This window comes from Scardinius erythrophthalmus, assembly GCF_964197995.2.
Source record: "Scardinius erythrophthalmus genome assembly, chromosome: 16".
NCBI lineage: Eukaryota > Metazoa > Chordata > Actinopteri > Cypriniformes > Leuciscidae > Scardinius > Scardinius erythrophthalmus.
This window is the reverse complement of record NC_138236.1, coordinates 22,941,242-22,957,853: the sequence shown is the minus strand read 5'-3', so window position 1 is coordinate 22,957,853 and position 16,612 is coordinate 22,941,242. Positions and strand designations below refer to the sequence as shown.

Below are 16,612 nucleotides of genomic sequence, written 5' to 3'. Positions count from 1 at the left end.
TGTGGTCTGAGTCATTGTGATTTGAAGAGCTGCTCTGCTAGGATATCTTATAAAAATAACATAAACTGTCCTTGAAGATCTGAGTTGGTAACCAAAAGACTGTGGGCTCTTGTGGAACACAATAGAAGATATTTTGAAAAAATGTTTGTCTAAAATCAATGAGGTCCAGCGTTGTTTTGGACCCCATTGACATTAATTGTACAGACAAAAACATGAAAGAATAAAACATGAGGAAATATTCTTCAAAATACCTTCTTTTGTGGTCCACAGATGAAATAAAGTCATACAGGTTTGGAATGACATGAGGGTGAACTATCATTTAAATCACCAAATCCGCATTATGACACAGTTTGAAATGTCTACCTCAGACGTCACTGCTTCCATCTAACACAGATAAGCATTTTCAATCTAGTTGAGCGTTTCTCTGCTTCACTCTGCTTCACTTTTTTAACAATCCCACAATCCCCAGCTGCTCAGCTCATACAGAGTATGAACTGAAAAAGCCTGTTCGTCTCACAGCCTTCCTCTTCATAATGATACAATATTTCATCGCTTCAGCTACAATATTACAAATTCAAGACATTCAACTCAACACCCACCCCATATATCAGCACCACACACTCACTGTCGCAAAGGCTAAAATGGGCTTCGGTTTATCACGAGTGGACTCGTAATTCTGAAACTGTGTGTGAGGGCATTCCTAACAGTATTTTATACTGGGCTCTCAGTGCCAGCGGCAGAGACAGACTGAGGAGAAGATGCGGCGCATGATATGGAGGACTGGAAACCAGCAGCCAATAAATATAATTCACAGGCTGACAGGATAGATTAGCCCTGAGTGAGAACGCAGCGTCTCTTCTGCAGTACGGCAAAGACCACTTCCTCGTCACTGCCAACATAACTCTGAAAGAACTCAATACCTGGTGCTAATGGAAGCGAGGGTGTGGATGGTCCCTCTGCTTAAAGGAGGATATCCATCTCAAGCCAAGAGTGTATTTGTACTTTGACCACTGGAAAGGCCAAGATGTTCTTTTCATCACCCTATAGACTCGAGAACTCCAGGGGATTTTTCTTGAGTGGTTGTCATTGGCTTAACATCAAACAGTCATTCCTCAACAAATGGAACTGTCACTGTGAATGTTTTAGAAGCCTTTTGGTGACACTTTCAGAAGAAAACTAAACACCAGCACTTGTCGCAGGAGATGGAGAATTTTAACAAGCTTCTGAAAGAGGCTTTGGAAGCATAAAAGTCTAAAACATCTGCTTGAGGCAAAGATATGAATTCTATCCTGCCTGTCTTTTGAGTTTAGGCATTTTAGACTCTCCCTAAAATTAGATTGTCAATTGACAGTTGTCAAACACGTATGATTAGGCAGCGTGTGGTGAATTGGAATGAGTAGATAGAGTTGCTTGTCTGGGTTTGGGTTGGGGATATGCACGAGTACTCAAGTTATTTTTTAATTAAAATATTTTCATTATCTCAATGATGGACATGCCTGCCCCCCACACACCCCCGAGTATTCATGTACTCGTTTTTGAAAACTATCACTCTTAATGAAAAATTCAACCCTAGTTTGGTTCTACAATGTACACTACCTTTTAAAAATTCGTCAGTAGGATTTTATAATGTTTTTAAAAGAAGTTTCTTATATTCACCAAGGCTGCATTTCTGAATTTATTTGATAAAAAAATACAGTAAAATACTGTGAAATATTACACAATAATACCGTTAAATATTTTCAGCATCATTATTACAGTCTTCAGTGTCAGAAATCATTCTAATATGCTGATTTGATGCTCAAGAAATTTTCAATCAGTTGTGTTGTAAAATATTTTTGTGGAAACTGATAAAAAAATAATAAAAAAATCAGGATTCTTTGATAAATAGCTCCAAAAGAACCAATTGTTTGAAACATGTTATAACATTAAAAATGTCTTTACTGTCACATTTGATAAAATTCATGCATGCCAAACTTTTGAACAGTAATGTAAATTATAAATGAAACCTCTTCAAGTCCCATTTGATGTTTGCACAAATGTTTCCCAGTTAAAGCCACATGGAACAGCTTTACATTTTGGGACAATCAACAAGAAACCAATACTATAATAATAATATTGCAAAACAAACAAAATTCATGAAGTTGCAGGGAATCAGGGGATACACCTTTAAAATTAACCCAACTGAATTGTTGATTAACTCTTTCCCAGCCATTGACGGAAATTGACGTAATTTATGAGACAACCCTTCCCTGCTATTGACGGAAATTTACGGCTTTCCGTGTTTTCACTGTTATACAGTAGGTGGCACTATGACACATCTTCTAAAAGAGTACTGAAGACATGTGAAGAAGAAGCAGAAACAAGCGAAAACATGTTAGCAGATGCAGATGAAAAATAATGCGATCATCAACATTAAACAGCGTTCTCGCCGAATATGTCGACCAGGAAATAGTATAGGACTGTGCAATCTAAGGGGGTGTTGATGGACTTGATCTACTTCATTTATGTTTTGATCATTTTTCTGAATCTGATCTGGATGTAGCCTTAAAAAAAAAAAAAAAAAAAGCTTTTTGCTCAAAATGTTTTTTTTTTAAATTAAATTCTTGCTATTAAAAACAGTAACGAGTTAAAACTTGGTGAGTGCTACACAATCCGCTATACAGTTACAGCCAATTTGTCAGTTGAAAACTGATCAAATAATATTTGTTTTATATTCTGAAGATGAGAAATTCTAATAAATCAAGTCATTTCTAATAAATCATATATTTCCTCCGGCCGGCTTCAAATGTTTGTAATTATTTCACAGAAGCGTATCTCAGTTCCAACACTTCTCCCTAGCAGACTTCCTGCACTAACAAGCAAGTTTCCATGCTGAGTTCAGGAGAGCTGAGTAATTCATAAAGACACTAGCTGATTCTATTAGGCCAACTGAAGGACATTATCTATATTTGTATGTTCTCTTTTCTGTGAGACAATTTTCTTAAATTCAAGATAAGCTGCACATACAGACACACACATGCACGACTTATCAGTCATGAGCTACACATAAGCAGACACTCATGGCACAGTGATAATTATAACTCTCTAACAGAGGGGATGGGGTTAGCTCACGAGAGACTGTGTGGGTGTTATAAAGCTGTCGTGAGTGCTGATGAGACATCCGGGCGATATATTTTTCCGTACCTGAGGACCTGGCAGACCTATTTCACCCTTTTCTCCTTTCTCTCCTGGAGCCCCCTGAAGAGAAAGGAATTGAAAAAGAAAAAAGGCAAAATTAAAATAAAGATGAAACAAACTCTGTGTAACAAACCAAGAAGTCAGAAGAAATGAAGGACCGTGGAAACTTACCGGTGCCCCCTGAATGGACAGTCCATTTGGCCCCTGAGGACCCGGTGGCCCCTGCGGTCCTGAAGGTCCGATCTCACCAGGTGGCCCTTGAGGCCCCTTGAACATAAAGTTTGGACGTTATCTTAATAAACATAACTTCATTATATAATCATCATGGTTTCATTGCCGGGTTTATTTTCCTCAATATAATTACGTAATGTTTCAGGCCTACCACCAGCCGGGCTGCTGAAACAAAGTGTGAATGCCCTGCAGTCTTCTTCTCCATCAGGAATGCAATAATCAAGGAAGCAAAAGACACTTGTCACAGTCTAGCTTGTGACAAACTTCTTATCGACGGCCATTTAGACCAAGTTTACATAAAACTTTGGAGCGTGAAATATAATGATGCCTGCCCCAGCATGGACTAGAGCACAAAGCATTCTGTGCACGGACACACACATCTGGAGGGGCATTACTGTAAAGGAAACTACAGCTGGACGAAGAGATACAAATAAACAAAGCAAGCTCTTAGAAAAATCTGAGCAAGTGAGATTTACTCACTTGCACCATCCAAAAACAACATGGAGGCACATGCATTGTGTGTATTTCCACATTTTGAGATGTTGTCTATTTGGCAAATCATGACAGCTCTGGGTGGCCCTGCATATGGGATACTGTGGAAGCATACTGTATGTGTACTTTACCGTCAAGCCTGGCTCCCCCCGATCTCCTCTTGAACCTCTGATACCAGGACCGCCCTGGGAGTCAGACACACACAATTAGATAAACACAAATTGAAAGAGTCTGAATAAACAAATACATTTTCTTACTGACCAGAGCTGGGGTACATGTTAAGACAGCAATAAAGCAAAAAAGCAAGACAACACTTTTTCTAGCTTTGCTTCAAAGCATAGTGAGCTGCCTTGATGTCTACATAGGCAGGGTGCTAACTATTATGGATCCTCATATGGGACTGATTTGGAACGCTACATCACCACAAATGAGACTCAACTAGCAATTGATTTCAACAGAGTTTGATGTTAGCCTGTTGCTATGGTAACAGAACAATACTCTAATACAGTGGTTCTCAACCAAGGGAGCGGGGTCCAATAGGGGGGCTCAGCAAACTTTCAATTTATTTTCAAATGTTTTATACAATGAAAGTCAGATGTGGCTAAAACAGCATTGGACCCCATTGACTTTCATTGTATGGAGGGGAAAAAGGAAAAAGGGAAAGTACAGTATATTACAAGTTTTAAATGACATGAGGGTGAGTAAATGACAACATAATTGTAATTTATGGGTGAACTACCTGATTAAGATGCCTATCTTTTGGAACTGCCTTCACGCCTGTGCTTTTTTAAAATGTCCCCTATGTAGGTGTCGCATTTGGTGTTCAGGTGTTTCTTGTTTAGTGATTAGTTCATGTGTACATAGCCCTCGTGTTCTCATTGTTCTCGTCTCGTATTGTTCATGTAATCCGCTGTTTGGTGAGTTTGTTAAGTCAAGTCCACCCAACACCCAACAGTTTGTGGACTTATGTTTTTTCAAGTCAAGTCAAGCCAATTCAAGCTTTGTCAAGTCTTTTGTTTATTTTGTATCTGTTCACATTTTCAACAAACTGCACATGGGTTCAGTTCAACTCGCCTTCAGTGGACTGTTACAGTAGGCAGTTCCCAGCAAGCAATAGCCGTCATTTCACCGTCTAAGTTAACTATAGACCCGATAATAGTCAAGCTATTATGAGTAACCCACTTCTCATAACCTTGAATTTGGTTACATGTCATTTTTGCCAAAATAACTTGCGAGGTGTATGATATTCCATTACGTAAGCAAAGTAAACGGTGATTACAAGGTGTTTGATTTCATTTATTCCCTCATTTCATTTCTTTATCTAACTGATGACTAGTCTAATCTTGGGCTATGGTTTAGACGTCTATAAAATTTTAACTGACAGCCCAAAATTTTGCATTGTTTTACCCTAGACATATGGGCTGTGTTTGGATGGCTATTATACGTCTTTTAAATGCAAACTTGCTTGCTGGGATAAGGTTTTGGTCCACAGCTACTGTCTATTTATTAAACCAAACAAATTGCTTCATCAAAATGTTTTAAACTAAATGTTTTAAAAATTGAATAGTTCAAAATATCAGTGAAATAGAATCTGCCTGTAGTTCAGTATCCTTGACCTGGTTCAAACAGTATTCCACCTGCTTATGACCCTCATAAACTCTTGCCCTCACTGCTGCAGGCAACCACGAGTAATTTTAACCCTGTTTGCACGTCTTCCTTTTCTTGTGTTTACTTTAATTGCATCCCCAATGGCAACGGCTGCAATAAGGTAGTTCTTATCACGGATTTGATTCATGAGCTTGCTCAAAACACACTTAACAAAACCTGCTGGTGACGATGTAAGCCGAGAATACAGCATCAATATTAATTTGAGAGATACATGTGATTTAACAGGACATGTAATCATAGGAAAGGCTTCAGAACACATGACATTAATATTAATATCAAGATGCAGGAATAATATATACAAAACTAAAATGCAATCGTTTTCCTTGCAACCACCTTTTGGTCATGGAAATGGGCTTGTATGGATGAAGGAATCTATAAACGCAGACAGGACAGGAGTGGACTAATCGGTTTTGATAAATCGATCTCTTTGTAATGACTTTCTCAAAAGAGCTGCTGTTTATAAACCATGGCCTTTTCGAGGTCTCAGAAATACATTTTCCCTCAGGGTGCATACGATGCTGCCTTCCAAATGAGCTCATTTATTTGTTCCCACCATATTGAGTTCAACCTGAAGCAAGGGTTGAATTGAGCAATCTAATGCTGGGTCTTTTTCTCAATATCTTACATAGTCTTTCCATTTCATTTTAAATCTCTAATCGCTCTATGCGCCATCTTAACACGTTCTGTGTTTTTCCCTAAAGAGGTGTGGTGTGCTTAAGGCTTAAGGCTAAAAGCGTAAAAGTTTCTGGTTCGATCCCCACGAGGAACAAGCCATGAACCATTACCGTTGTGGGAAGACACTAAACACTGAAATGTTTCTGGAGACTGATCACTGTCATGTAAAAGCCGTTACATAAAACAAAAGCTATAGCAAGTTTGTGAGCTAAAATAGGTCAGCTAGCTTTTATGCTAAAGTATAGCAAGTTTGTCAGCTAGCTTTTATGCTAGAGTAGTAGAGTGAGTTTGTCAGGTAAAGTATGTCAGCTAGCTTTCATGTTGGAGTGTGAGAGCAAGTTTGTCAATTAGAGTAGCCCTGTCAGCTAGCTTTTATGCTAAAAAAGAAGAGCTAGATTTTAGAGAAATTTTGGGATAGACATTTGTAAGTCATTTTTTGCTCATCTATCTCAGATTTTGATATATTTTCACATGTAACACTAATAGAAAATGGATTGTGTCAATCACTTACAATTTATATTCATAAATGTATTGATTCTAGTTCTATAATATGTGACCCTACATCACAAAACCAGTCACACAGGTATATTTGTGGCAATAGCCAACGATACATTGTATGGGTCTTTTATGCCAAAAATCATTAGGATATTAAGTAAACATCATGTTCCATGAAGATATTTTGTAAATTTCCTACCGTAAATATATAAAACATTTATTTTTGTGATTGAATGCAGCACAATCGCGAACATAAATGTACACATTTAAAAGTGTTTCGATTTTTCTGCACCATCCAATTCCAGGTGTTCAAATAGTTGTATCTCGGCCAAATATTGTCCTAACAAACCATACATCAATGGAAAGATTATTTATTCAGCTTTCAGGTGATGTATAAATCTCAATTTAAAAAAAAATTGACCCATGTGACTGGTTTTGTGGTCCAGGGTCACGTATAACATTCATTAACATGTCATGTCATTAACAAATCATCATTTTTTTAAACTAGACAAGAAATTTTTCTTTATTGTCTTTTTGGACAAAAAACTAACAAAAAACTGTCACCTCAGGGGCCCTGGCACCTCTGTACCTCATTTCTAATTGGTTAAACTGATTATGTTACAACTCTCCCCGGTACCCACTCTGTGATCTAGTTTAGTACCACTGTTCTAAGGTTGGGTATAATGGTTTTACCGGTGGTCCAGAGGGTCCAGGTGGTCCTTTGCTGTCCTGAGCACAGGTGCAGGCATGGGGCATGGCAGGACAGTCCTCTTCTACTCTCTGAGGAAAGCACAAACAAAACATGTCGTACAACATTTCAAACACCAGCTTATTTCCTCTCTAGGAATCCAACAGAACTTTATTTATCCAAGACAACCATGGGTGTCTGTGCAATTCCCTCAAGTCATTAATTCGCAAGCGCACAAACACAGCAAGTGATCTAAAGATATTGTTCTTCCTATCGAAGAAGGACCAAGTTTATTCGTCCGCTACAAGATTACATAATTGAATTATTTGTAGAGTGGTCATGGATCTTTAAAGTTAAGGACGATTGCCAGAATGGCTGATTTGAGATTACTTAGAGAACATTCAGTCAGAATTATAGAGGGAGACAAAAAGAGACAGGAAAAGAACAAAAAAGTGATATCACTGAGGTATCAAATGTATGACGATACTGATGTCTTTAATACTGGCATACATAAAACCATTAATAATGGTAATTGTATTCTTTTAAAAAATAAATAATTAGCTTAGTCATTTGAAGATTATTAAAAGATTTACTTTAAAGATTTGATCTTCAATGTTATTTAAATAACATAATGAGTCTTTACTCATTTCCAAGTCAAAACTGAAATAAACAACAACATAGTCGGAACTTAAGAACAGTCAGAACTTGTGACATTCAATTTGATAAATTTATCTTTACATCTCCCATAATATATATATATATATATATATATATATATATATATATATATATATATATATATATATATATATATATATATATATATACTTTTCGTTGAAGATTTTGGAAGTTGAAGCAGGTGATTTTCACTTAAAAATGATAGTTCACCAAAAAATGAAAATTCTGTTCAGTCATCATTTACTCACCCTCATGTTGTTCCAAACCTGTACGAGTTTATTTCTTCTGTTAAACACATGAGAAGATATTTTAAAGGATTTTGGTAACCAGATAGTTGACGGTAGCCACTGTCTTCCATAGTAGGAAAAAATAAATACTATGGTGTCCCGTCAACTGTCAGTTTACAAAAATTCTTTAAAATATCTTCTCGTGTTCAAAAGTAAAAATCATGAGAGTGAGTAAATTATGTCATTTTTGGGTGAACTATCCCTTTAATAAAATAATGGTAAACTGTAAAATTTACAGTAATTCTGAAAACATTGTCACCGTATTTTTTACAGTGAATTTCTGGCAACCACAACTTTTTAAATGTAATTTAACAGATAATTTTTTAACAGTGCACTCAGAAGATTTTGAGGCAAAGAGGATAAATTCCGGAATCTATAGTTGGCCTAGCGGTTCTAATCCACGCTTATTTAAGTCTTTATTTAAATAAGCCAAAATTGTAGAGTCAGAGCATGTTTATCAACAGCAGTAACACTAATTAATGCATTAATAATCAATTCTAAGTGAACCTCAGCGATGGGGATGCTGGTTTTATGTACTTCTGTATATTTCAAATTTCACATGCTCAAGATGTTAGGTGTTAAATATCTGATATTCCTTTGGCTTCACCGCTGACAGAACTGCCGTATTAATGTAAGCTACCGGTAATTAGAATGTGGCTTGTACAGTTTGCTGATCATATAAAACGGATATATTGAATAATATACCATTTGTTCGCACTTACCAAGCCTGGGAGCTCACAGCACTTATCCCGACTGGCCCATGATATACTGCAGACTATGTCAAACATCTGGAGCTGAAACTGTGGACAAGATCATACAAACACACACAAACAGAGCATACGGTTATTGAACTGTAATCTCTTACTTAGCAATGAATGCAATATAAATCTTATCAACACAACCACTGTATGAAGTCTAAACAAATTATGGGGCTCACTGTTGCAAATGAATGCAATCTAAATAAGCAGAAACTTCATCCGTTTACTTACAGCCGTGCTTGAGATGTGTCTGGTTATTTGTTTGGGCTGAATGACTGATTCTAATAGTTTTTAAACTTGTACTCCACACAAACTCACATTACAACCCCCACCAGCATAATTACAAAGACAATTAGTCTCATCAGTTGTGCTGGCACCATCGGAGGAGAATAAAATCAGACGCACTCCTACACAATTACACATAATGATCCACACATTCTTATGGAAAAACCAAAAGGCATAAAGTCTGTATTTACTATCTTGAACTATCAGTGCCCCTGCTTTGAATTCCACATCCTAATAATTATACGGGTGAATCTGAGAGGACGTTTGTGCCTTACAGCCTCAAATTTTCAACCATCTCTAATAATTATTAGACCCCAAACAAAGATTCCTCAGAAACATTCCCTCACTTGTATACAAAGTTCTTTGTGTCTGTATGAGACAAAAGCTTGTCCTGTTATGGGCGTAAATGGGTGATTATTTTAGGCTTGGGAAAGACTTGTCCTTTAGGATTGAGGATGAATGTGTTTGCTCTTACCGGCGCAGAGTTCTCTCTCCTTCCACGTGAGCGGACCATGCGTCCCAGAACCTCCACTCCATCAATGGTGATGTTACCTGCGGCATTGATGGATTTCTCTCCAACCGTTTTGCAGTCGATCACCACTTTAGCGGCGGTTTTGCTGATGGCCACATGAAGCTAGGCGAGATAAAAAGGAGATATACAGAACGTTTAGCCGCTTAACTGATATACTATAATTATTTAAGCAAGATGGTGAATATAGGAACAACATAAGGCATAGATGTTGATGATTAAAGAGGGTTTATTTGGGTTTGTACATTACAGTGACATACATTGTACATTGCTAATCACTATTTATCATTTATATTGAAACACCATGTTAACATCAAAAAGCTGATCATTAGCAATGCTAATGCAAAGGAAGCAAATGCAAAGGAAGAAGAGGGACTTTTAATAATATTTCCAAAATGTCTTCCTTCTTTTCACGATGCATGTCTTTTTGCTGAGAAATCTTTGCTGATTTTGATAAAGTACAGCAAGAATAACTTTAATATTATTAATGATATTTAAAAAGAATTATTTAGGTAATTAATTAGCAATGACTATTTAATATTTCACACATTTGAGGCATTTATTGTGATATTTATTTGAGGTATATTGAGTTCGATTAACATTTTAATACATTTTACCACATATTTTTACTACCACAAAGCTAAATTAAAAGGTTAATTTATGATTTTTTTTTTAATTAACAGAAAATATTAAAAAAATAGAAATGCAATGCACAATACAAAATGACTATAATCAATAACTATATAATAATAATCAATAAATAACTATAAAACCCTAATGTGACACATAAAAACAAGCAATAATTATTCACCTGTTATGTAGACGATAGTAAAACAGTTCAATTTCAAGGATTTTTCTTACCATTATTTCATATTTCAGGCTTGACAGGGCTAAAACTATTCCAATTTACATTTACATTTACATTTATGCATTTGGCAGACGCTTTTATCCAAAGCGACTTACATTGCATTCAAGGTACACATTTTACCTTTTGTCAGTTTGTCAATTTCACTCTGAGACTTTCTAGTAAATCTTACAGAAACATTTAAGTTTACACAATGGAAACCAAATTAACCTTGCCATCTCTCCTGTTTTACAATGTGTGCAATTGTTAATTCATACTACACTGCAGTCAGATAACTGTAGAGAACTGTATTTGTGTCCAAAACGACCATAAAAACTAAAACAGAACAAGTTAAAATAGAGTTAGCAAAAGTTCATATTTGTATGTCAGAGTAGATTTCAGCATGAGACAGCACACACCACCTGTTAATGGATTTGGGGTCTAAAACTCAATTTTCTCCAGTTCACTGGATGCAATTGTAAATGCGAGTGCGCTGTCAGACAGGCGGGCTGATAGCAGACTCAGACCAAGCTCATTATTGTGAAGTCTCACATTAATGTCAATTATAAAGCATTATGAAGGGAGGCTGTTTAATACTTAGAAATAAAACTTCTCTATCAGGGTAGAAAAAAACTGGCTGAGACAAATGAAATTTCGTTAAGTCTGTGAGTCTGTTTGTGTTTTGGCAAATATGGATTTTCATACTGAATATCACCTTCCATTTTCTGAGTGGCAGGTGTTTCTGCAATGAAAGCCAATTAGATTCTGCAGCTGCAGCAGTGACACGCCGTTTAGACAGGAACGGGTCCATGTGCTCCATGTGTTTAACCTGAGAGTGGTGCTGAGAGTGTTTATGAGCATTTATGAATGTGTCTGAGCTGGTCTGGCAGTGGTAATGATGATCTGCTAAGCAGGAGTGGCAAAAGGGAATGAGAGGTCCGCATCGCTCCTTTTTCAGCTCAGCCGCTGCCGGTCACATCTGCCTCCTGATCAATTTCAGGATAATTCTGTTTTCAACATGATGAACTGCCCCATTTCAGGCTTCATGACTATCGAAGACAACTGCTCCTGTCCCCCTTTTAAACAAGGAATGATTGGTTCTTAATCCGTATTTTTCCGTATTTACTTGTTTTCCAAGTAAAATATAGAAGCATTGTCACCTGAGAAGCAAAATTACATAAGATCTTAAGAACACTGGCAAATAGTGTTTATTTATATTTGAAATTATTATTTTATGTTTTTAAAAACATCATTTATTTTAATAAAAATTCTAAATAATATTTTTAAACCGAGGATGGATGGATGGAATTTTTTTTTGTTGGGATTGCCTAGTAAAAATATAGTTAGTAGTACTTTATTGTTCAGCCTTAGCTGAAAATTGGTCTTTGGTCTCGCCATACAATCACAAAACAATTAACTATACACAATATACATCAAGATTAAAATATTCACATTTCCTTCCTCTTATTCAAAAGACATTGCATTTGGTACAAAAGTTTGTTTATATATTGCTTTGGTCGCTTTTGGTGTTCTTGTAGCGACGACGTGATGGCAATAATTAAAAAACGTGATTCAAGGGGTGTGTTGTGTCTCTTGCTATAGTCAAAGCTTTTCTCTGAACTGCAATTTGTTATAACTGTGCGACTGATTTTTGCTTAGATCCTATCATTTTTCCTGCTACTCTTGTAATTCAGTCTAATTTTACTTTAGTCACAGATGTAACTCGTCCAAACAACAGTTATATTATACCCTAAAACACTCTCAATTAAACTTATATAAACTCTTTGCAGAACAACCTGACTTACAGAAAATTCTCTCAATTTCCTTAGCAACAATAGCCTTTGATTTGCTTTCTTACAAATACGATTCACATTATCAGAAAAATTCAATTTACAGTCAATCATGGTTCCCAAATACTTAAAAGTCTCTTCACAATTTCAACTGTTTGATCACATAACATTATTTCTGTTACACGCTCTGAATCCTTAGGGTGCCCCCGTGTTTAAAAGGCATAATATCTGATTTAAACCCCCGAACATAAACTCGCTGTGGTCTATTTGTTAAAAAATTCTTTATCCAATGTACTATTCCTCCATTTACACCTAGAACAAGGAGACGTTCCAAGGGTAAATGTGTATTAAAGGCAGAGGTATAATCAATAAAAAGAACACGCACATAAGCCTTCGCTTGTTGTAAATGGCTAGCAATTGTATCAACCATAGTGAGCGTTGCATCCTCTGTCCCTCTTTGCGATTTGTATGCAAATTGCAGAACATCTAGTTGCTCTGATATGTATGGTTTCAGGTGATAACTAACTACTCTTTCCATGCATTTAGCAAGTATTGATGTAAGAGCTACGGGACGAAAGTCGTCTAGATTTTTTGCTCTCACTTTTTATACAAGCATACTTACTGAGAAGATTACACAAGATATTTAGACACTGGCAAATAGTTATGTTCTTGTTTTAAGCAAAAGGCATTAATTGAGGTTTATGTTTATGCTAATATAAAACATTATGCATGTTTAACTTAGGTTGCGTTAACTTGAACAACAGAAGAAAAAAACTGCTTAAGAAAACCTTTTCCCCCCAATGTTTGTTGGTCTTTTTTGTCTTTCCCCAACTTTTCTTTTCTTTACAGATTTATATTATTGGCAGATCAGTGGAGTCTCTGTTTTTATGGCCTAAGGGACAGACCCAGGCAAGCATTAGAGACAAAGCCTCTTTAAGGAAAGTTAGTTCACTCAGTGGCCATATTCAAAACACCCCTGGGCAGCTATTTCAAGTCCTGCAAATACAGTCCTACTGTGTATGCTTGAAGGGGAAAAGATATATATTAAATATATTAAACTTCTGTCAAAATTAAGTTTAAATAACATAACAAAACAATTAAAAACTGACAAGAATGGTATTAAAAATCGCCCTGCTTAAAGGTGCTCTAAGCGATGCCACGCGTTTTTTTAGGCCAAAACATTTTTTGTCACATACAGCAAACATCTCCTCACTATCCGCTAGCTGCCTGTCCCCTGAACACACTGTAAAAAAAACGCAGTCTCTCAAACTGGGCTCACCCGCACCACGAAACATAACAAACAGTGCTCCAGCCAATCACTGGCAAGAAGTATTTGAGGGTGGGGTTTGGGGGGTTAGTGCGCGTACACATGAAGGGGGTGTGTGGAGGAGAGAGAACAGAGAAGCATGAAGAGGGAAGTTTGAATTATGGCCGACACACGACCAAAGAGACGACGTTCCGATGAACAAATTGCAAAGAAGAGCGACAAGGATTAGAAACGCGCGAAGTACCGAATTTACATCGGAAAAACCTTCGAAAGGTGGCGAGAACTCTGCCGGCAGAAGGGCTTCCAATCCGACATTCAGTTGCTCTGTTTTTGCAGAACAGGTAAATCCATCTTTCTTTCTAAACAGACGTTCATGTTCACCAAACCAACACAAGGATGTAATTAGCTAGAACTATGCAGTCAGCGTTAACTTTGGTGAATACAACATATGTTTCTAGCAGCGATCAATCTCTATTGTAATGATCAAGCAAATTCACAGTAGGGCGACAATTTGTGTGAATGATTGTTTTCACCTACTGTTATGAATTTGAATGTTCATTTATAGGCTATTGACAACTTTGACTAAATTTGTTTACGCCGCCGCCGTTGTTTATGCTCACTGGGAAACGCGAAGCTAACATTATCTTGCTATTATTGCGTCCTTGTATGGGAGCTATAGTTATAACCTCAGGTGGCGAAACGATTTTAAGATAGTGTTTCTCTTTTTCTGCATTCTGTTCTGCAATATATAAAACCGTTTATCTAACTTGGTGACATTACACACTGAATGAAGCATCAGTAAAACTTAACTTTGTTTGTAGTGAGACTGACTACTTTGAATTTCCTTTATGCCGGAAGGGAGGGGAGGAGGGAGGAGACGGGATGAGGAGGAGGGAGGGTCTAGCTAGCCTCCGTTTTGTTTGACAACAATTCGAATGTCAACAAGAAGTTACGACTCCCGGGATCGCTTAGAGCACCTTTAAGGTCAAATTATACAAAAAAAAGCAGGAAATCTATTCCTCCATTATACGAAAATAAGGAAAGGATTATACCAAAGCTTCTGAGAGGCATATTTGAAGGTGTGTACGACTGGATAGCAATGCCAAGAAGCACGAAAAACAAATGGCAAAGAACAGTGGTTGGATCAGTGGTGGGTTTTGTTGGATCAGTGCCCATTAACCAGGTTGGTGATTGGCACAGTGTTAAAACAACTGTTATGTTCTAGATCTCTAAATACTCTGCACCTGTCTAAATCCAAACACTTTAGAATGAGTGAAGTGTCACCATTTATTAGCATGTGTTCGGTCTGTGGAAATAAGCCTTTATAGCCAGACTACTGTTATTCTGTACCCAGCTTTGCATGGCTTCTAAACTGGTACTGAACTACTAAACAAGCAAAACCTCCCAATCGGCACATGGCACCAATATGGACAATTATGTCATGTTTTGCTTTTTTGATGTGCAAGAAAAAATAGGCATGTTTTCTTTCTAAAAATACTCTATGAAATCTAACGAATCTGATTTATGCTGCTTTGGTGCAGGTCTAGCTGGTTCGATCAATCTAACATCTATTTATAAAGCACTTTAAAAGCTGTAAAAGCATACTAAACTGCAGTACAAGAAAATAAACACATTTCATACACAAACAATGAATAAATAAAATTGATTAACATAAGAACATAAGGGTTGAATTACAATTTCGGTCTTTTTGTTATTTAACATTAGAAAATGTTAGTACATCCAACATTTCACCTCCTCAAGGCAATCCAGCAAAGAATTTTCAGCCGCATTAAAAAGAAAAATACACCTACGTATCATCAGCATAACTGTGATATGAAATACCATGTTTATTAAATATAGAGACCAGCAGAATCATGTAAAGGAAAAAAAGTAACGGCCCTAAAATAGAGCCCTGAGGTACCCCAAAACTTACAGGAGCAATAGAAGAATAATGATTCCTAATCTTTACCGCAAATGTCCAACCCTTCAGGTAAGAACGTAACCAACGTAAGGCAACTCCATTTACCCCGACACACCACTCAAGGCGCTCTAACAGAAAGACATGTTCCAGTGTGTCGAATGCCGCACTCAGGTCTAACAAAACAAGACCCACACAATTCCCATTGTCAACTTCTACCAAAAAGCTGGTTGAGCAAGAAGTTGTGAATTCAGTTCAGTTTTCTTGACATTATTACTTACCATAAAGGATAATTTGGCTTTACTTTGATTGGATAAAAAAGATGATGTCACTAAGATGGTGTCAATATCATCTCAAAACTCACACAATTTATCATAAACTAAAATTAATACATTTTAATATTTTTTTCCCTACTAAAAATCTTTCACACAATGTAACGCCAATGACACATTTAAATAAAAAATGTAAAAAAAGGAAACAAAAATTAAAGGTAAATAAATAGCTCTGCTCTCAATACTGTAGATACACGCAGAAAGCTAGTGTGTGATAAAAGAAAGCACATGATATGAATGATTACACATTATCCATTGCATGTATCTTTATATTTCTTCATGGCCTATTCTGTTTATGAACAACAAGTGTTGTCAGAGTAGCCTTGTTTAACTCGGTTCAAAATTGCTTGTGTCAGCACTTCCTCCAAATGTATTCTAACACAGTTCTCACCTTGATTCGAAATACACACAAGCAGCATGACAATAGTACAAAGTAACTTCCATAAGAAGAGCCACTGAAATATCTTATGCGTTACAGTATCTACACGACTTCCTTTC

At 36.7% G+C, this 16,612-nt stretch overlaps 1 protein-coding gene across 3 annotated transcripts in view; it reads right to left on the bottom strand.

The window, feature by feature from the left end:
- col14a1a (collagen, type XIV, alpha 1a) overlaps positions 1–16,612 on the bottom strand; it is a 128,783-nt gene that overhangs the window by 18,671 nt on the left and 93,500 nt on the right. For all 3 annotated transcript variants that reach the window (XM_081388125.1, XM_081388123.1, XM_081388124.1), the window contains exons 34-39: positions 9,910–10,068; positions 9,114–9,191; positions 7,432–7,518; positions 4,032–4,085; positions 3,349–3,444; positions 3,184–3,237 (exon numbers count right to left, since the gene is read on the bottom strand). In XM_081388125.1, the coding sequence (XP_081244251.1) occupies positions 3,184–3,237; positions 3,349–3,444; positions 4,032–4,085; positions 7,432–7,518; positions 9,114–9,191; positions 9,910–10,068 (528 nt within the window). The remainder of the gene's footprint in view (positions 1–3,183; positions 3,238–3,348; positions 3,445–4,031; positions 4,086–7,431; positions 7,519–9,113; positions 9,192–9,909; positions 10,069–16,612) is intronic.